Raw genomic sequence first — 22,358 nt, 5'->3', positions numbered from 1 at the left:
AATGGTTTTTCCTTCAGTTTTGCTCACAATACAGGCACCAATGAAGACTTGGGCTCAGCGTGTTATAGTTGTATAGTGAATCCTGGAAATTATGGGCAGCTAAGGCACTGGCAACAAATGTCTTTTTTTGCCGATCTTGTTTCCAAAACAGTCATTGTATGTACTGTATATAAATAAAAACCCAACAATCTTGGAAGAAACAGCTGAGATGATCAGCCTAACAGAAAATGCTGGAACTATGCAGTAGCTCTGGCAGCATCTGTGGAGAGCAACAAAGTTAACGTTTCAGGTTGATGAGCCTTTGTCAGAACTTTTGATTCTGATGAAAAGTCATCAACCCGAAACGTTAATTGTCTCTCTCTCCACAGATGCTGCCAGAGCTACTGCGTAGTTCCAGCATTTTCTGTTTCAGATTTCAAGCATCTCCAGTATTTTACTCATCACCTAACCAGCTGCAGCAATGCTTAGAATCACCCTCCCGCATTCTAGCTCTATTCACTGAACAGCTTTGCAGTCTAAATTCCCATTTCATTTCAACCTGCTCTCACTTGGTTGACTGCAATGTGATTGACTCTTAAATGCCCTCTGACCTGGCCTCGCAAGCCACTCAGTTCAAGGGCAATTAGGGATGGGCAAAAAATGCTAGCTGTGACACCAGCAAAGCATGAATGAACGATTTTTAAAAAAAAACTTGGAGCAGAGTGTAACTTCGGGCATGAACTGCGTTTCTCAGTTCTACTTAGCAGTATTGGGGTAGGTACAAGATAAGCAAGGGGGATATGTGACAGATTGCGCTGGTGTACTGCAGCTTCAAAGGCAAGTGTCAAAATAGATTGAGAACATTTAGAAGTGAAACTGCAGTTTTCTAGTTGAGCAGCAGCGAGATCACAGACTGCCATCCACTTTCACTCGCCAAAGGCAAAGCTCCTCAAAGAAACCGATTTGCCATCAGAAGGCCATGACTGAGTCAGGGAAAGAGCAGGTTCTAGCTGGCACCCAGCGCATGCTCAGTGCTTGGCGCGGTGCCGATCGGCAACTCACGCATGCTTCCTACTGCGTGCGCCGCCCGCCGGCGTCGTACGCATGCTTAGTGCTGGGTCGGTTGCCGGTACCTCACGCATGCTCGGTACTGGGCGGGCTGCCGGCATCCTGCGCATGTTCACTGTTCGGGGGGCCCGCCGGCACTTTGCGCACGCTCAGTGTAAGGCAGAAACCCGGTACCCCGCGCATGCTCGGTGCTGGGCGGGCTGAGCTGTGTCCATTCCGCGGGCCCGGGGATAATCCGCTGCCATCATGAAGCTGGTCCGGTAAGCGGAGAAGCGGAGGCATCCTAGGCCGGGGAACTGTGGCCGTGGGCCCACACCCAACGATATTGGAGGTGGTGGGAAGGGCTGGAAGGTTGGGGGAACGCGGCTTACGCGAGGCCTGAGGCCTGGTCATTCACAGCACAGGCCAAAACTGCGGGATCCCGGGCCGCCAACGCGGGGCCTCCTGACCGGACCTGGCGTGGAAAGCGCTTCGCCCCAGGGTTCCCTCAGCTCGGAGTCGCTTTTCTTTAACCCCCGGGGTGCTGGGGGGAGGAGAGGAGGGAGGGTGGGGGTGCAGGAACAGGCCTCGGTTAAAGGCCCAGTAACAGCAGCTTCTCTCTTATTGTTGCTGCATTAACTCCAGGGGTTCAGACTAACTGGGTGAGTTTCTCTTTTTGGTGCCTTAAGAATAAATTTAAAAAGATTTTTTTAAATTGCCCCCTTCTGCTGCACCACCCCCCCCCCCCCGCCCCCCCAAAACTCCCTGTCTTGCTGTTTGACCGTGAAGAGCATCATTTGATCTGGTCCTTACCCTGGTGTCCATGTACGCGCACACAGTGCCACTGCCCACAGCCTAGTGCTGGTCAGCGAGTGGTGTCCAGCTCCACTTCCTCACTGCTGGAATGCCCGTCTGGTAGCAGTGCCTGGACGAATTGTGACCTTTCCCAGACCGACAGCTTTGAAAACTTTGATACTGCTGTGTTGTATTACTACTGATTCTGCCCTCCTCCCCGGTCACACACCCAGGTTGTATCAGATGATATGTAGCTTTACCATCCTGTTTGACCCTGAGCTGAGCTTTAGACCCAACAAACCATCACATCGCCAAACTACTTGTTTCCACCTCCGCAACGTTACCCATGCCTGTCCCTACCTCAGACTCTCTGATGCTGAAGCCCTAATCAATGTCTTTGTCACCTACTGTTCTAATACTGTATTAGCTGGTCTCTATGTACTTTAGCCTGTCTAGATCTGTCATGTGTGTCCTGTACCCCTCATCCTTGTTGGAACTCTAGTGGGGCACTGGAACTCTGTACCCAATGTATCACGTTCAAAAAAACTAATCTATATCGCACTCCATCTCTGCAGACTCTTTCATCCCTGTATCCCTCCCACCTTCAAATGCTCTATTTCTTTGATTCTGACCTTCTGTTCCTCCTTCACCCTCTGCTCCATCATTGGTGAAGTGCCATTCATCTGCCTTGTCCTAGCCATTGGAACCACCTATCTAAAGTGTTCCATTTCTGTACCTTTAAAGAACTCTTTGAACAAGCCTTTCTACATCGGAGTCCATTTTCATTCCACCTATAATTGAAGCAGCTTGAGTTGGTTTACTTGTGTTAAAGTCTTGCATAAATGTGAGATGTAGTCATGCTCGGTACTGGGCGGGCTGAGCTGTGTCCATCTCAGCTGGTTTGCTTTGTCCTAATATCTCTAGTTTGACTTAGTGTCAATCTGTCTTATGCTCCTGCAAAGTGCCCTGATACATTTTTCTAAGTCAAAGGCGCTATATAAATGCAAATTGTGTCAACGACATGGCGTCTCCCACAAGCAAAAAGAAAACTGGATGGGATGTCTTCGCATAGCTACCATCTTCCCAAAGGTGGTACAAAAACAGAAAATGCTGGAAATACTCAGCCGGTCAGGCAGCATTTGTGGAAAGAGAAACAGAGTTAACGTTTCAGGTCTGTGACCTTTCTTCAGTGAGCATCTGGTAGCAGACTCCCTACTCTACTGAATGCAGGAGCTTGCTTGGGAATGGGACAGTTGGCAGTATGAGGAGTATATGTATGGCCTCAAGTTTACATACACTTAAGAATCCATTGGAACTTGCTTTAAGTGATCACAGTGCAGATTTGCCACCATTTCATGGGCACTCAGTTCTGCTAGTGTCACCCAGACCCCTGTGGCTAACTGAAAAAGTAGTGAATGCAGTTTCTTTGCTTTAAATGCAATCATCGGTAACATCTCCCTTTTGTTAATATATGTTTTTAAAAGCAGTTTTATATATTTGGGTCTTTTCCCTTCTGCTTGGTAGAGAAAGTAGTCCCCAGCCTATGTGGTTACTGCCAGAACTTATAAAAGGTTGCAGGCAGGTCATTCTGAGGTCCACTTGCTGGAGAGGCTTTGCTCACAGTAGGCGACTTGTTCACAAAATCAGGGCCTGTGAATTCTAAGCCGGTTGATAACTGAAGAAAAACTGTAATTTCTGATAAGCTGACCGCTACACGCGAGGCCCCACCACCGACACAGCGTCTTGTAAAGTTCTGCCTTGCATACAGAATCCGTTTGGTCCATTCTCTCTGTGCCGGATCTTTGAAAGAGCTATCCAGTTAGTCTCAAACACCCCTGCTCTTTCCCCATTACCCTGCAGATTTCTCCTTTTCAAATATTTATCCAGTTCCCTTCTGAAAGTTACTACTGAATCTGCTTCCATCACCCTTTCAGGCAGTGCATTCCAGTTCACAACAACTTGCTGCGTATAAAAGTTTTTCCTCATTTCCCTCTTGGATATTTTGCCAGTTATCTGAAATTTTGACCTCTGGTTGCCAACACTTTTGCCACTGGAAGCTATTTTCCTTATTAAATCCATTCATGATCTTTATCAAATCTTCTCTTAACCTTCTAACCTCCAAGGAGAACAATTTTAGCGTCTCCAATCTCTCCACATAACTGAAGTTCCTCATCCGTGATACCATGCTGTTAGATTTCCTCTGCACCCTCTCCAGCACCTTGACATCCTTCCCAAAATGTGGTGCCCACAGTACTTGAGCTTAAGCCCAGTGTTTTATAAGAGTTTACCATAATTTGCTTGTTTTTGTACCCTGCCGCTATAAAACTAGTGATTCCATTTTAACAGCTTTCTCAACTTGTCCTGCTCCCTTTGAAGATTTGTGTATGTATACCCTCAGGTCTCTGTTCCTGCACCTCTTCAAAATTATATCATTTAGTTGATATTGCCTCTCCCCATTCTTCCATCATAATAAAGGGTGATGAAGGGTCGCTGACCCGAAACGTTAACTCTGCTTCTCTTTCCACAGATGCTGCCAGACCTGCTGAGTGGTTCCAGCATTTCTTGTTTTTATTTCAGATTTCCAGCATCCGCAGTATTTTGCTTTTACTTCCATCATAATATATCACTTTACTTTTTTGCGTTAAATTTCATTTGCTCTGTGTCTGCCTGCTTCACCAGTTGATGTCCTCCTGAAGTCTGTAACGATCCACCATGTTTGCTGTATTTGATTTTCATGTCCTCTGCAAGCTTTGAACTTACACCCTGCGTATTCATGTCCAGGTCATTAATATATATCAGAAAGAGCAGTGGTCCTAATATCGGCCCTGAGGGAACACCACTACACATCTCTCCAGTCTGGAAACCTACCATTTGCCATTACTTCCTGTTTTCTGTCCCTTAGCCAAATTTGTATCCAGACTATCACTGTCCCTTTCCTTCCATGGGACTTAATTTTGCTGACAAATCTATTATTATTTTACACGGTAATTTTTGTTTCCATTCCACCTGGTCCAGATCCCTTTTCAACTTCCTGAATTTAGCCTCTTACTGTTAAGTATTTTCAACGTTTATTGTTCCCTATCCTTATTCAAAACTACTATAGTTCAATCATATCCAATTGAATCACTGAAAAATAAATCCAGCAACATAGATTATGTATCATTCCAAATGTCAGCTGCATTTACTCGGGGCATTTTGAGGCATACAAAATGAATGTGAGCCATTGCTGAAAGGAGCACTGTATAAATACCTGGGTATTCTATCTAGAGAGAAACAGTTGCCAATGGCTGAAGGTTGATAACCGGAGGACACAAGTTTAAGGTGATTGGCAAAAGAACCAGAGGCGACATGAGGAAAACTTTTCGTACAAGGAGTTCATAGGGTGGTGGGAGCATTCAGTAGTAGCTTTCAAAAAGGAATTGGATAAATTCCAGGGATTTAAAAAGACTTGCAGGGTAAAGGGCAAAGAGTGGGGGAGTGGGACGAACTGGACTGCTCTTTGAAAGAGCTGGCAGAGATTCGATGGGCCGAATAGCCTCCTGTGATATTCTGTTCTATATTTCATTTATGTATCTTATATGTATATATAGCAACAGGATTGGTGATTGATTATCTAATGTTTTGATGGCACTATGCTTTGCACAGATTTTTGATGAAGTTGAGCCATGAGACTGTGACCATTGAGCTGAAGAATGGAACTCAGGTGCATGGAACTATCACAGGTAAAGATAAAACACAGAAAGCCCATCTCTTCCTTTGTTGGCTTAAAAAAAAAGTTGGGATCTAATGAAATAAACTCGCAACCTGACATTTAGTGTTTTGATCATAAAATGCCATGTTTGCATTCCGGTCAAGTGTTGAAAGAAATAGCAGCGACATCAGGAAAACTTTTTTTTTAACACATTGAGTGGTTAGGGTTTGGAATGCACTGCCTGATAGGACGGTGGTTTCAGTTTCAATAGTAGCCTTCAAAAGGCAATTAGATCAATAGTATTCCATGATTTTCCTCGCATTTTTCAGTTTTTCTTCTCTTCCTCTGAGTAATTGCTTGGTCTGCTTTGGGTCTTCCCCAGTGGCACAGCTGAGCTTAGGAATTGACTACCTTGTCCTACCAGCTGAGTTGTGAACACTAGAGCATTTTCATTGCAGAATTGTTTCTTTTTTGGTCTCAAAAAATTGTTCAGCTTTTCTTTGGATTGCGACTCAGGCTTGAGAAGGACGACTAGTCGCTGGTTTGTTAATGTAATCATATTTGAGATACTTTTACTTGATAGCAGTTGTAATGAACCTGTTGATAGGGGAGAGAGCATGTGTTGGTGTTTCAGCGTATTCACTGGTAATTGTTGGGGGGCTGGATTATTAATGTTGATGGGAGATTGATTGGATGAAGTAGTAAATGAGTTTGAATACATCTTTTTGCCCAGGGGAGGAAGTAGGGAGAGGGATGGTTTTATCAATTCATAATAACTATGCTAAGTTGGATGAAAGTGCTTTTTGAAAGCCTTCGTGCTCTTTTTACACAGGGAAACTATGCAAAAGCGCTGGAAAGGATTTGAAGGGGCAAGGGCAGAATCCATTTGGTTACTCTCAAAAAGGATATGATCACGCTACCAGCGGTATTCTATAGACCTCCAAATAGTGAGAGAAAGACAGAGGAGCAAATCTGCAGGGAAATCACAGGGATGTACAAGAACTATAGAGTGGTGATATTGGGGGACTTTAATTACCTAACTATCAATTGGGATACTTTTGGAGTAAAGGGTAAGGAGAGGGAGGAATTCCTCAAATGTGTTCAGGAGAATTTTCTTGCTCAGTATGTTCTCAGCCCAACTAGAAAAGAGGCATTGCTGGATCTGGTGCTGGGAAATGAAGTGGACCAAATGTCTGTCAGGGAGCATTTGGGTAAGAGTGATCATCGTATCATAAGGTTTAGACTAGTAATGCGGAAAAGCAAGGAACGATATAAGGTAGAATGTCTAGATTGGAAGAGGGCTAATTTCAACGCAATGAGAAGGGATCTAGCCAGGGTAAAATGGAACCAAAGACCAGAAGAGCAGTAACGGAACAATGGGTTATCTTTAAGGAACAGATGCTTTAGGTACAAGCTAGGTACATTCCAACAAAGGTGAAAGGTAGGAGAACTGTGAAGAGGAAAATAGTATGGCAGTCAACATGAAAGGGAACCCAGAGATTTTCTACTGGCATGTAAATAGTAAGCAAGTAGTAAGAGGAGGAGTGGGGCCTATTAGGGACAGAGAGGGTAATATATGCTTAGAGGCGCTAGGCAAGGTGAACATACCCACTGAATACTTTGTATCTGTGTTCACGAAGGAAATGGAGGCTGACAAAATAACAGTAGAAGCAGAGAGAGTAGAGGCAATGGATACGATAAAAATTGAGAGGAGGGAGGTACTAAAAAGGTTGACTTAGGGTTGATAAGTCACTGGTCCGGATGGCTTGCATCCCAGGTTGCCAAAGGAAGTGAGGATGGAGATATTGGAAGGGCTTGCCATAATCTTCCAATGTTCCCTGGATACAGGGGAGATACCAGAGGATTGGAGAGTGGCAAAAGTGACACCCTTATTCAAGAAAGAGTATAAGGACAGTCCTAGCAACTAAAGGCCAATTAGTTTAACATCAGTGGTGGGTAAGATTTTAGAAACAATAATCAGGGGAAATATCAACGGACACTTGGAGAGGTTTGAGTTAATTAAGGATAGCCAGCATTGATTTGTAAAAGGCAGATCATGCTTGACTAATCTAATTGAATTTTTTGTTGAAGTAACAGAGAAGGTTGATGATGGGAATGTGGTGGATGTTGCTTATAAGGATTTTAAGAAAGTATTTGATAAGATACCACATACGAGGCTCATGGAATAGGAGGGTCAGTGTCCAATTGGATAAAAAAAATTGGCTTAAGGACATAAAACAGCGTGTCGTAGTAAATGGTTGTTTTTCAGACTGGAGGATGGTAGACAGTGGTGTTCCACAAGGATCAGTGCTGTCATTTTTTTTTGCTATATATATATATATATATATATATATATATATATATATATATATATATATATGACTTGGATCTTGGAATATAGAGTAGAATCTCAATATTTGCCAATGATACCAAACTTGGATGTGAGGCAAACAGCGAGGATGATATGAACCACCTGCAACAAGACAGTGATAGGCTAGCAGAATGGGCAGACAGGTGACAGATGGAATGTAATACTGACAAGTGTGAGGTGATGTATTTTGGCAGAAGGAATAGGAGAGGCAATATATAATTAATGGCACAGTTCTAAAGGGTGTGCTGGAATCGAGGGACCTGAGGGTGCATTTGCATCGATCTTTGAAGGTGGCAGGACATATTGAGATAGTGGTTAGTTAAGCATATGGGATATTGGACTTCATAAATAGAGGTAATAAGTACAAAAGCAGGGAAGTCATGCTGAACCTTTATAAAGCTCTGTTGAGGCCCCAACTAGAGTATTGCATCCAGTTTTGGTCGCCACACTTTTGGAAGGATGTGAGGTCCCTTTAGAGGGTACAGAGGGATGGAGGATTTTAGTTACAATGTTAGGTTGGAAAAGCTGGGTTTGCTCTCCTTAGAACAGAGGAGATTTAATAGAAGTGTACAAGATTATGATAGGCTTAGATAAGTTAGACAAGGAAAAACTATTTCCATTAACAAATGGTACAAGGACTAGGGGACACGGATTGAACGTTTTGAGGAAAAGATGCAGAGGGAATATGAGGAAGCACTTTTTATGTGGCGGGTGTTAATGACCTGGAACACTCTGCCTACAAGGGTGGTGGAAGCGGAGACGATCAATGACTTCAAGAGGAAGTTGGATGGCCACCTGAGAGAAATAGACTTTCAGGGCTATGAGGAGTGAAGCTGATTGCAATGCTTTGTGTAGAGTCAGCATGGACTCGATGGGCCAAATGGCCTACTTCTGTGCCGTTTTTGACTCTGATATGATGGTGTATTCCAAATTTTTTGTACAACAGAATCCCAGGTGACATTTATGCTAAAAGAGAGCTGATTCTTGTAGACCAATAGGTGGCCTGATGCTAGCCTGTTAACCTGGAGTTTGGATTTTGCAGTTGTTTGTGCCTATGCGTGGCATCATTGAACAAACTGATGTGATATCACTGTCAGTCTGTTGTTGCTAATAACCGGTGCTAGAAGATGGTTTGTTGAAAAGAAATAAATTACATTTATGTACAGCATTTCACATCCTTGGGATGACCAAAAATGTTTCATGGTCAGCAGATTGCTTTTGAAGTGTGGTTGCCAATTTGCATACGACAAAATTCCATGAGTAGCAGTGATGTAAATGACCAGATACTATGTTACGGAGTTGATTGAGGAATCAGTGTTAGCCAGGACATTGCTCTTCTTCGAATAGTGCCATGGGATCTTTTATGTCAGCTGAGCAGGCAGGTGAGGCCTCAGTTTAATGTCTAATCTGAAACTCTCTCCAATAATGCAGAACTCCCTCAGTACTGCAATGAAGTGTGAATGCACAACCTCCTGTATTGAGGTAAATGTGCTTGCCTACCTTTTGAGTGATGGCCGACATTGTAACGCACCATATTTATCATGGTTTTAGTTTGAGGTATTTTCTTGGTGTTACTAAGATTTTATAGCCAGTGTTATAAGTGGAACCCACAAAACCCTTTACCTTTACCTGTCAGGAACCTGCATTTTATGGATTGAATTTCAGTTCTTATAATACTTGGCAAATTCTTGATAGTCGTTGATAGTTTGACATGGGACACGAGGAAACAAACACCTATCCCTGCTTCCCAGTGCAGTTGGGTGTTGCCACATCTGTAATTACTGAGGGCCAAAGCAAAGATACCCAAACCCATCCTAATTAGGGCTCCTTTAAGGAAGTTCCACTCAGCCCAGAGCAGAAGGCATGCTGTCGGAAGAATAACAAAGGTGACTTGCCTTCCAGTTTGAAACACCTTGTTGCAAAGCGTTTCCTAACTAGATTTCTCCTCTAGGTGTGGATGTCAGTATGAATACTCACCTGAAAGCAGTGAAGATGACGTTAAAGAACAGAGAACCTGTACAGCTCGAGACACTGAGTATCCGAGGAAACAACATTCGTTACTTTGTTCTCCCAGATAGCTTACCGTTGGACACACTGTTAGTCGATGTTGAGCCCAAAGTCAAATCAAAAAAGAGGGAAGCAGGTATGACATTTGCTCAGTGATTAGTTGTAATGTTTTGATACAAATATTAAATCAGCTTTCAAACAGTGCCTCATTTTTGGGGACTGGATGATGTGATTGATTTGCAGACTCCTTTATTGCCAGCATCTGGATTTTAATCCAGCCCATACTAATGGGCTGTTGTCCTTCTAGTTTTTAGAGTCTGTATGGCAGCTTTAACCCAGCTCTCAAGTGGCTTAAAAACACACATTGTCATCTGGCAGGAGAGATGGAGCACTATGAAATGTGCTCTGAGGTTAGGTTTAAGACATTTTGAAGCTTTATACTGCATCTAATCTGCAATCTGTATGTCTTGATAACTTTTCCTGACATTGGATTTCAGAAACGGTGGAACAAGTTCGAGTGGCGAAATGGTCTACTGCTGTTCCTCTGTTTGATTGTTTATAGTTTCTTTGTCCGACATAGATGTGTCTATAATTTGACATCACGTTCTGATATTTCACCCTTATTAAACGTTCATTATGTAGTCAAGTATCATCTATGTATAAATGTCCAAGTGGAAACTTACTTTAATAAAATCAGAATATATGAGAAAAAAACTACTGAAATTCATATAATCTTGAAGTATACTTGAAGGTGCGGATGGGTTATTACTTTTATAATGCTTTCTTCCTATCTCAAAATATAATTGTGGTTCTATTATAATCATTCACCTCTTGCTTCATTTAACTAACTTTATCTCCCTGTTTTATCTGATAGTTGCTGGTCGAGGCCGGGGAAGAGGTCGAGGCCGGGGAAGAGGACGTGGGAGAGGGCGAGGAGGACCAAGGCGATAATGTTCTGTTCTGCTTTGTGGAGACAGTTGCCGTTGATGTTTGTATAAGTTTTGTTTACTCAAGAATTTTTGCATTATTTTTGTTTTTAATAAACTTAATTCACATCATTTTGTTTCCCACTGTTATGTTCAATTGATGGCACCATTAAAATACAGCAAAAGAAAAATACATAATTTTCTTTTAGCCTAATCTTTATATTTTTAAGCGTTAATCTATTAAATTTTCCTGCCTGTTGATTGTGAAACTGAATGGTGCTTTCCTAAATTGGCCAGTTACAATAATTATTTGCTGTGTAGATAGGTTTCAGTTTATTTGTGATTGTAACTTAGCAGTCTAGCAGCTAGCTCGACAACACAAGATACTTATCCAGAGGGCTATTTGAAATTCCATTTCAGCTAGATTTGCCTTACTTTCCCTTCTTCCCCATTGACATTGAGTGTAAGCTCGACATTTTGGTAGCCAAGCTGTCTGTCGGAGAAGGGGAGGCCTTGACAAGACTATATGCTGCTAGCAGTTTGCCTGTATAGAGTAATCATAGAGATGCGGCAGCCATGAGGAGTGTAAGAAACGAGCGAGTAGAATTGCAGACTTAACACAATGAGGAAGAGCCACAAATCAATTTACTTGGAAAATAGAAGGCTTTTTAAGACTTGTGTTGGAAAAATTAACTCATCTCAGGATTTAGTTTAGTTTGGTTTAGTTGTATGTATTACTGGTAGGCATATCTTTGCATTACTTGGTTAGGAAGCACAATCTCTAATTGTAACAAAGCAAAGTTTAATGGTTCTTTATGGACATAGTTGCTGCAAGGTTTGCCTGCTATAGGTGTTCAAATGCTAAAAAAAAATTGTATTGGTAAGTTTTATTCTATGCGTACTGTAAGATAGAATACTGGGCAAAAAGTACAGTTGATGTTTTAAAATACAACATAACAGGAACAATCCAGCTCAGAGATTCCAGAACATTAGACACAAGATCTATTTTTCCTTTATTATATGAACCACATGCAGGCTTCATATACAGATGGTGTATTATTGTTTGAAGAGGTAGGGTTGAAATCTAGAAACATGGGATCATAGAATGGGTACAGCACAGAAGGAGACCATTCGGTCCATCGTGTCCGTGCTGGCTCTCCAAGAGCTACTCAGCTAGTCCCATACTCCTGCCTTTTCCCTGTAACCTTGCAATTTTTTTCTCTTTAGATAATCCCTCCATGCCCTTGACTCTCCCTATCTCTGTAATCTCCAGCCTCGCAACCCTGCAAGATAGATGCACTCCTCTAATTTTGGTCTCTTGTATGTCCCCGATTTTAATCGCTCCACCATTGATGGCCCCATCTTCAGTTGCCTAGGCCCTGAAGTCTGGAATACCCTCCCTACACCTCTCTGCCTCTCCAACTCGCTTTCCTCCTTTAAGACACTCCTTAAAACCTACTTCTTCATCCAAGCTTTTTGGTCATCTGCCCTACTATCTCCTTATGTGGCTCAGTGTCATATTTTGTTTCATAATGATACTCCTGTGAAGCGGCCTGGGATGTTTTATTGCGTTAAACGGCTATATAAATATAACTTGTTCTAATTATTCAATTCCCTTTTGAAAGCCCCGATTGAATCTGCCTCCAGCACACTCTCAGGCAGTGCATTCGAGATCCTAACCACTCGCTGCTTAAAAAAGTTTTTCCTCATGTCGCCTCTGGTACTTTTGCCAGCACCTTAAATTGGTGTCCTCTGGTTCTCGACCCTCCACCAATGGGGACAGTTTCTCCCTATTTACTCTGTCCAGAACCCTCAAGATTTTGAACACCTTTATCAAGTCTCCTCTCAACCATCTCTTCTCCAAAGAGAACAGCCCCAGCTTCTCCAGTCTATCTCCGTAGATGAGTGTCTCATCCCTGGAACTTGTAAATCTTTTCTGCACCCTTTGCAATGCCTTCACTTCATAGAAGTCTTAGACACCAGATTGGAGAGGCTCTCTCTTCTGGTCTCCCAACGATTAGCGATAGGGAAAAGTGCTTCTTTAATTAGGTGGTACCACTGGGTCTACTTTGTCTTAGATCAGTGTCATGCAGAGCCACTGACTGGTGCTAATGGCACGGTAAGAAAGTGCTCAGATGATGTAGCCATGTCTCAGAATTGAAAATACATCTCTCCCTCCAGACCATTCAAACGCTTGCACATGTGGCAGAAAGGAGACAGGGCCTAGTTATTCATGCAGCAGCATAAGCTCTGCATCAACTCTGCACTTGGCAGTCATGAGATGAAAGCCATCTCTGTCCCAAGAATTTGCCAGAGATTCATGCGAGTTTACTGCATAGAAAGAAGCCATTCAGCCCATCGTGTCTGTGTAAGTCTTTGAGCAATCTGAAGCTAGTCCCACTGTTCCATATTCCCTCCATATCTTTGCATCTTTATCTGCTTCGAGTAATTTTCCTTTCACAAAAGTCTTTGCGTGTGGGGAAGCATTCCATTCTTATGTGTACATATATTTTTCTGACCACCCTCTCCACTCTTAGTGATAATTTAAAAATAATTATCACTCATCACTGACTCACTAACCAGAATAGCCTTTCCTTCTCCACTCTATCAAAACTCACTTAGGTTTAAGAGGTCAAACATCACATGCTTACACCAAGGGGAACAATAGTGGAGAGAGACCTCACACAGTATGTGTTTTATTTAAGGTTATGGTGGCTCGAAGGTTATGCATGTAGACTTGAATCAGACAATAGGCTATCCTCATCCCCTTCAGATTGTCATTGTTCCTGTGGCTCATTTCTTTCCCAGTTGGCCTTCATTGCCTTCCTCCTGTGGGGCTTCCATAATGAGTCCTCTTTGTAAGGCAAGGTTTTGCAGCAGAAAGCACCACAATCCTTGAAGCCCTAGCTGTGCTGTATTGCCAAGAACCTCCAGACCGATCCACACACTCTTCAGTAGTCTGGTTATATGCTTTGGTGCAATAATGAACCCTGTTATAGTGATGCTCAGTTGGGAAAGTGGAATATTGTCATGATCCAGGGCTGTGGAGGGTAGTTTTGATTTGGCAGATTCACTCAGAGATTCAGAAATGTCTGAACATGGTGGATAACTGTCACATTTCGGGAGTTCTTTGATTATTTTTCCATGGAAGAAATTTGGGAAAGTTACATCTAATTTTTTTTATTTCCAAGTTTTATTTTAAAAATCTAGAAGAAATATTTGTTGCATGGATGTTGCTTTCCCTGGATACTAAACGCTAAGCAATTCATTAGCTTGAATAGGTTGGAAAGTTCTTTGATCCCTGTCGTGCTCTGAAAAATCTCTTAAAAGCGGACAGAGGGGCATTTTAAACAGGAAGGCTGGGAGGGCAGTCATATTTGTTAAAGAGAAAGTTGTTAGGATTTTTGCTGAGGGCCAAAGAGACAATTTTTGGAGAAACAGTTACAGGAGCTCTTGTTCAAATCGTAAGCCAACCCACTGATGTGGAGAAATGTGATGTGTATCATTCCACAAAGGTAAGTCATACTGATTGAATTAAGTGAATCTGATCACAACTTGCTTTGTATGTTTATGAGCAACTTAAAGATTCAAATCAAGCCTCAACTCACCAAATGTTCATTCAGTCCCCCCTTCAGTGACTGAAGTACACAAAAGACATACTCAGTCCAGAACACAAGCGATGTAATTTCTAGTTACCAAGGCTACACTACATAAATCTGTATAGGTTGGCATCCTTCCATCTACGAAAGATGATGGACACGTAGCAAACAATCCATTTCAGTGGGGTGTCTTCTCTTGGTGCTCCTTTGTTGCTGGCTGTGAAGGCCAATCCTTGAGAGGCAAGTTCTGCCACAAGTGCTGCACGTGAAGCTGCCAAGTGACGCTATGAGTTGTTTTTGACATCGGTGCCTGTTGCCAAGCTGCTGTAGCAGCTTGGTAGTGCACACCAATCCACAGGATATGTCCTATTTTCCCCTTTCACAAGCTGGTGACTCCCAGTTGTGATAGTTAACATTTAGGGCCCTCATGTCATGCTTACAAGGATCTTTGAAGTGAAGCTTTGGGCACCCCAATGATCATCTGACCTTGGTTATCTCACCGTACAGAAGGTCCTTGGGAATGCGACTGTCTTCCATCCTGTGGATGTGTCCGATCTACTGAAGAACTTATAAAACACTGGTTCGGCCTCAACTGGAGAAATGTCCAATTCTGGGTGGCGCCATTTTGGAAGAGCATGAAGGCCGCATAAAAGATTTACAAGAACGGTTTCAGGGATGCGGGACTTCAGTTACAAGGATAGACTGGAGAAACGGGTTGTTGTCCTTAGAAGGTTGAGAGGAGATTTGATAAAGGTGTTCAAAATCATGAGGGGTCTGGACAGAGAAGATAGACAGAAATGGTTCCTATTGGTGGAGGACACTGATTTAAGGTGATGGGCAAAAAGGCAGGTGACATGAGGAAAACTGTTCTTATGCAGTGATTGATTAGGATCTGGAATACACTGCTTGAGAGTGTGGTGGAGGCAGATTCAATTGTGGCTTTCAAAAAGGAATTGAATAAGCACCTGAATAGAAAACAATTTACAGGGCGATGGGGAAAAGATGTGAGAGTGGGACTAGCTGAATTGCTTATGCAGAGCGTTGGCACAAATTTGACAGGCAAAATGGTTTCCTTCTGTGCTGGAACCATTCTATGATTCATTCATTCATGTATGGGTTGTGTATGAGTTAGCTCCTGTAAAAGGACTCTAACTACTCAGAGGAGCAATTGATGCTACTAAACCCAAACACGTATCTACTGCAGACCCAGATTTGTAGCAACGTCCTTCAAATGAAGACATTGTCGGAGCTGCCAAAATATCCAGCAGGTACTTGGCGTTATTCAATGCTACCAGTCACAAATTAGCTGGACTTTGTATAGGATCCTTCCCTGTTAACATAGCTGATGGAGTTAGTCAGAGGAGAGTCATAGGAGTACAATCTCTGGATTTTATGGAACTCTGCTACTCTTAATATTGCAGTGGCTCGTCGTGCTGCCACTAGCTATCCATTCTGGAAGCGGATAAATGGAATTGTTCACGCAAGCAATCCATCTATGACTTGTTTTATGCATCTGTGTACAGCTAACCAACCAATGTTACTGATGTCCTTGGGCAGCCTGGAATTACCCCATAGCATAAATGGGCAGGGCAGTTGTGATCTACAAAGCCAATGCCAGTAGAGCACTTATGGTAGTGGTAGGTTAGGTTTGAATGTGATCTAATTCAGTGCGGAAGTTACAAGTATTTACAGCACTGAATTGGGCCATTTGGCCCAACAGGTCTATGCTGGCGTTTATGCTCCACACGAGCATCCTCCCACCCTTCTTCATTTAACCCTATCAACATAGCCATCTATTCCTTTTTCCCTCCTGTCCTTATCTGCTTCCCCTTGAATGCATCTATGCTATTCACCTCCACACAAGATCAGATGGCAGGTTGTTCAACCTAGCCTGTCTTAGAGCGAAAACCAAAGTACGGAAGGTCCTCATCAGGGAACTCCTCTTTGCTGACGATGCTGCATTAACATCCCACACTGAAGAGTGCAGAGACTCATCGACAGGATTGCAGCTGCCTGCAATGAATTTGGCCTAAACATCAGCCTCAAGAAAATGAACATCATGACACAGGATGTCAGAAATGCTCGATCCAGCAATATCTGCGATCATGCTCTGTAAGTGGTTCAAGAGTTCACCTACCTAGGCTCAACTATCACCAGTAACCTGTCTCTCACTGCAGAAATCAACAAGCGGATGGGAAAGACGTCCACTGCTATGTCCAGACTGGCCAAGAGAGTGTGGGAAAATGGCGCACGACACGGAACACAAAAGTCCCAGTGTTTCAAGCCTATGTCCTCAGTACCTTGCTCTACGGCAGCGAGGCCTGGACAACGTATGTCGGCCAAGAGCAACATCTCAACTCATTCCATCATCGCTGCCTCTGGAAAATCCTTGGCATCAGGTGGCAGGACCGTATCTCCAACGCAGAAGTCCTCGAGGCGGCCAACATCCCCAGCATATACACCCTACTGAGTCAGCGGCGCTTGAGATGGCTTGGCCATGTGAGCTGCATGGAAGATGGCATGATCCCCAAGGACGCATTGTACAGTGAGCTCGTCACTGGTATCAGACCCACCGGACGTCTGCAAACGCGATATGAAGTCCTGTGACATTGACCACAAGTCGTGAGAGTCAGTTACCAGTGATCGCCAGAGCTGGTGGACTGCCATAAAGGCGGGGCTAAAGAGTGGCGATTTGAAGAGACTTAGCAGTTGGCAGGAAAAAAAGACAGAAGCGCAAGGAGAGAGCCAACTGTAACAGCCCCGACAACTAATTTTATCTGCAGTGCCTGTGGAAGAGTCTGTCAATCTAGAATTGGCCTTTGTAGTCACTCCAGGCGCTGCTTCACAAACCACTGACCACCTCCAGGCGCTTACCCATTGTCTCCCGAGACAAGGAGGCCAAAGAAGAAGAAGAACGAAGACTCCCTAAGGTAGCGAGTTCCACATTCTAACCACTCTGGGTAAAGAAGATTCTCCTGAAATCACTATTAGATTTGTTAGTGACTATCCTATATTTATAGCCCCTAGTTCTGGTCTTGCTTGCAAATGTAAACATTTATCCCATCAAATCCTTTCATAATCTTAAAGACCAATCTGCCAGGCCCCAGCAAAGGGGAGGGGGATGGTCTGTGCCACTGGGGGGATCCTCCATTGGCACACGTGCCTGATCAGGAGGGACCCCCCCGCCCAGCCCAGCCCAGCCCGCAATGAGGCCGCCAGGTTTTACTGGGTGGCCTTCCCAGGTGATAATGTCCCCACCTGCTGCTGGTAAAATACCAGTGGCACCAGGAAGAGGCCCTTATCACAGAATAATACAGTGCAGAAGAGGCCCTTCGGCCCATCGAGTCTGCACCGATGCATTAAAGACACCTGACCTGTCTACCTAATCCCATTTGCCAGCACTTGGCCCATATCCTTGAATGTTATGACGTGCCAAGTGCTCATCCAGGTACTTTTTAAAGGATGTGAGGCAACCTGCCTCTACCGCCCTCCCAGGCAGTGCATTCCAGACCGTCACCACCCTCTGGGTAAAAAAGCCCTTCCTCAAATCCCCCTTAAACCTCCTGCCCCTCACCTTAAACTTGTGACCCCTCGTAACTGACCCTTCAACTAAGGGGAACAAATGCTCCCTTTCCACCCTGTCCATGCCCCTCATAATCTTGTACACCTCGATCAGGTCACCCCTCAGTCTTCTCTGCTCCAGTGAAAACAACCCAAGCCTATCCAACCTCTCTTCATAGCTTAAATGTTCCATCCCAGGCAACATCCTGGTGAATCGCCTCTGCACCCCCTCCAATGCAATCACATCCTTCCTATAATGTGGTGACCAGAATTGCACACACTACTCCAGCTGTGGCCTTACCAAAGTTCTGTACAACTCCAACATGACCTCCCTGCTTTGTAGCTATTAAAATAACAACAGAGCCCGGTAAGCAATGGGGACAGCATTCTCCACATCCCACCCCACCCCCCCCCGACCCACCCCCAAGCCTAGCCCACTCCCTGGAGGGAGCACACAATTCCGGCCGGCAGATCCATAGCAGCATCTAGGAGGCGAGGAATTAATAGAACGGCAAAAAATCCCAAATTGCTGCTGGGTCTTTCAAATGTATTTCTGCCCATTTATACAGGCCCATTTGTACATCTGGAACTGCCACACAAATTCACTCACGTTAGTTGCTGAGCAATCAATGCCACTAGGTGGAGTCCAGTCAAACTTTAAAGGAGGACAGAAAACTAAACTGGATGTTAGGATAAATTAGAAGGCAGTTTTTTATTAAAATCTGTTGGCTGGACATTTAAGGGCAGCTGCTTCTGATGTTGGCTGGAAATAATGACAGGATATTGAGTGCATCCCCGTGCATGGAAAAAAAGCAAGTGTTATGAAGATGAAAATACAGATTTAATTCTGCCCGTGCAGGAACATTGAAGGGAGGTGGTAGATGGATGAATAAACTGGTCGAGCGTGGAACCAGAGGACACAGAATTAAGGTGATTTAGGCAAAAGAAGCAACAATGACACGAGGAAAGCTTTTTTTAAGCAGCGAGAACTTAGGATCTGCAATGCACTGCTTGAGAGTGTGCAGGAGGCAGATTCGATCGTGGCTTTCAAAAGGGAATTGAATAAGCACCTGACAGAGGAAAGATTTGCAGAACTACAGGGAAACAGGCAGAGGAGTGGGACCAGGTGAGTTGCACTTGCAAAGAGCCAGCACAGACACGATGGGCCGAATGGCCTCTTTCTGTGCTGTAACCATTGATTCTATGTATCAGATGTGCGTTAGTAAATTCTGAGATTGTTGGGTTGCGACTTTGTCACACACCAACTGCTTAGTTCATGCAAATGGTAACTCAAACCCCAACTCTGCACCGGTCCCAGAAAAATGGATCTTTCCTGCAAGTTTGTGAGATGGTAGATTTTTATGTCTATGACTTCATCCCTCTACTTGTGTGAAGCTGAGGTACACTAATCTGCAAAGGTTTTGCTTTGATAGTGATGAAGCATAGAAAAGGCTTAGGGACAGAATAAGGATGTTAATTTAGTAGGGACAAGACTCAACCCAGATTAATGATGACTCAATAGTTCAAATGAGAAGTCATTGCAAACCTGGAGTTATCACACAAATCTGCTCCCGTTAGCTCCTGAGTAATCAGTTGCCACTAGATGGAGCCCAGTCAACCTGTTTAGGAGGGCAGAAAACTGGGCTACAACTTAGTAAACTGAACAGATCCAGCCAAAAAAAAAACAAGGTAGCTTTTTAATTCAAATCTGTTCGCTGGACAACATACAATGATTGCCCACAATTTGACCTGTTCACATTTGGGAGCCTGAAAAATTGTTGGTTATCAAAGGGAAAAGACAACACTGTCTGGGATGCACCAAAAGAATTACACAAGAAAATTATAAAAAATTAATAAATTGTTAAAGGTTTTAATCTTCTATGATAGAGAGAAACTCCCGTGCACTGTTGTTCAGAGTGCTCACTTTAAAGTTCTCTCAACTTGGGTTTCTGTCAATTTTAGTTTTAGGATTTCAGTTGTGCCCTTTTGTCTATTTCCCTAAACTGAAACCAGTAAGTGATTAGTAAAAGAATCAAAGGCGACACGAGGAAAAACTTTTACGCAGCGAGTGGTTGGGATCTGGAATGCACTGCCTGAAAGGCTGGTGGAGGCAGATTCAATCGTGGCTTTCAAATGGGAATTGGACAAGAACCCGAAGGGGAAAAGAATTGCGGGGAAAGGGCAGAGGAGTGGGAACAGCTAAATTGCTCTTGCAGAGAGATAGCACAGGCTTAATAAACCAAATAGCCTCCTTCTGCACTGTAACCATTCTATGATTCAGCACGTGTGTGATGTGTTATAGTCCAACTGATGACCCAATTTTTATTTTCCAATTTATGTACCTTGAGCCGAAACAGGTGACAAGTGATTGCCAATACTCATTACAAATATTTTGTTACAGGCACTTGCAGTTTAGATCTACATTGTGATCCTTCAGCCTCTGCAAATGTATATTTTACACTGGCTGTTTTCTCAAACTAGCATAACCCATTTAAAGATGAATTATTTACCAAAGTTATTAAACATCTATTAATTGTTAGACTCATTACAGAGTAAATGATAGACTAACATTCTATTGAAAAATCTTTTCTGGGAGGAGGGAAAAAAGATGGAGCAGAATGAGAACATTTTTGCACTTAGTTTATCCATTTCTGTTATCTAAGCAACTTTAGTTACTAAGCAAATATTCATATATGCTGAATTTACAGCATCTGTTAATTCTCTTTTGCCATGTCTGATATAATGTTTAACTAACCTATAATCATTTACACTGGTTACATCTTTTAATCCTATTCAGCGAATTACTGACTCATGTTTCATAATTTTTGATCTTTCATCTTTGCTGTAAAGATTTTGGAATGGGTTGCTCATATGTGTTTTGTTATGAAACGATGTGATTTTGCACAGATTTAAAAAGGCACAGGCTGAAGCCACTTAGACAAAGGGTTTATTTGTAAATGCATCCATTGTCAAAGATGTGTATTAAAATCAGACAAGCCAGGTTGCGGAATGTTGTGGCACAGTCTACAATAAGGTACACCTCACCCCAGCTATAACAAACCAGTCTGGCCTCATAAAGATAAATGTAGAAACAAAGCAGCACATTTTGACTAATATCTAAAAAAAAAAAACCACACATGCTATTGATTTGCTCGTATAACCTCAATCATTAGAGCATTAAGAAAGCTTCAACCATGCTCTATTAAGAATAGAAACTACTCAGCCAGGCTATTCAAAGGAGGTAAATGTAGTTGAATAAATAGTTTGTGTTATTTGTTCATTCACAATCAGTGAATACCAGACACCTTCTTATCCTTCTAGAGTATTTTAGTAAGGTTTTAAATATAGCTTAAAGCTACTATATTTGAGTCACAATGTATTTTGGTGGGACTGTGTATAATCGCCTAATTTTTGTAGCTGGATGTGTGTGTGTAAAATTCAACTGCTAATTTACTCTACAACGGGATGCTCCATGATAGGAAGCTTTTTATAAGTAAACTTAGTGAGGGTAATTTTGAACTTCATCCCCTGGGTGGTGGTGTTGATAAGGTTGATAGAGAGAAACCATTTCCTCTGGTGGAAGACTCCAGAACAAATCCTTAAAATTAGAGCTAGAACATTTAGAGGTGATGTCAGGAAGCATTTCTTCACACATTGGAATTCTCTCCTCCAAAAAGCTGTTGAGGCTGGGAGTCAATTGATAATTACAAAATTGAGGTTTTTTTTTTGGTTAGGCAAGGGTATTAAGAGTTATGGAACCAAGGCGGGTAGATAGTTACTATGCAGAACAGCCACACTCTAATTGAATGATAGAATGGGCTAGAGAGGCTGAATGGCCTCCTCCTGCTCCTATGGAACAAAAAACAGGTGGGATCTCCAAGGGTGGACAATCTACTCCACCAGGTTACCACCCATGCAGCAAACTGAAAATTACCTTTATTCTCTTCCTCCACCACTCAGTTGTGTGTGATGAAAGGAGATTTTAAACAATGAAAATCAAACTCCATGTTTGCACTCCGTCTCCATTTTAAGGCAGGACCACAATTCTTTCCCCTCCTTTCCAACCCCTCCCACCCCATCAAAAATATAGTGAAATTGTGTTCTGATATTTTTAAGTTTCCACATAGGCTTAAAGATATGAGAGCAGGATGGAATGACTGTCCATGTTTGTATATATATATATATATATATATATATTATATGTGTGTGTGTGTATAAAGACATGAATTGCCAGTAGTTGAATAATTGTGTTTGTATAAATGTTGAATGTGTTTGTTAAGTGTGTGCGTGCGTGCACATGAAATTCAAAGATACTTTGTAATTTCGCCCCAGAACTGAAATACATTAATAATGTTTCCAAAGAGGTACACAAGACTAGAAAC

At 42.9% G+C, this 22,358-nt stretch overlaps 1 protein-coding gene across 1 annotated transcript; it reads left to right on the top strand.

Moving 5' to 3' along the window:
* The first annotated feature begins 1,198 nt into the window (after positions 1-1,198).
* On the top strand, positions 1,199-10,948 carry snrpd1 (small nuclear ribonucleoprotein D1 polypeptide). Its single transcript, XM_068049871.1, has 4 exons — positions 1,199-1,307; positions 5,467-5,543; positions 9,835-10,026; positions 10,765-10,948. Exons 1-4 carry the CDS (start codon positions 1,294-1,296, stop codon positions 10,839-10,841), a joined length of 360 nt encoding a protein of 119 aa, XP_067905972.1. The 5' UTR covers positions 1,199-1,293; the 3' UTR covers positions 10,842-10,948.
* Positions 10,949-22,358: the final 11,410 nt, after the last annotated feature.

The sequence above is a fragment of the Heterodontus francisci genome, chromosome 2 (assembly GCF_036365525.1).
Source record: "Heterodontus francisci isolate sHetFra1 chromosome 2, sHetFra1.hap1, whole genome shotgun sequence".
Classification (NCBI taxonomy): Eukaryota; Metazoa; Chordata; class Chondrichthyes; order Heterodontiformes; family Heterodontidae; genus Heterodontus; species Heterodontus francisci.
Note: the sequence above shows the minus strand (reverse complement) of the source record. Positions and strands in the feature narration are given on the sequence as shown.

What these genes read in the sequence shown, in the direction of transcription:
- snrpd1 (XM_068049871.1), top strand. An exon ending in GGTGCATGGAACTATCACAG is followed by an intron (nt 5,544 to 9,834) that starts GTAAAGATAAAA and finishes TTTCTCCTCTAG; the next exon opens with GTGTGGATGTCAGTATGAAT. An exon ending in ATCAAAAAAGAGGGAAGCAG is followed by an intron (nt 10,027 to 10,764) that starts GTATGACATTTG and finishes TTTATCTGATAG; the next exon opens with TTGCTGGTCGAGGCCGGGGA.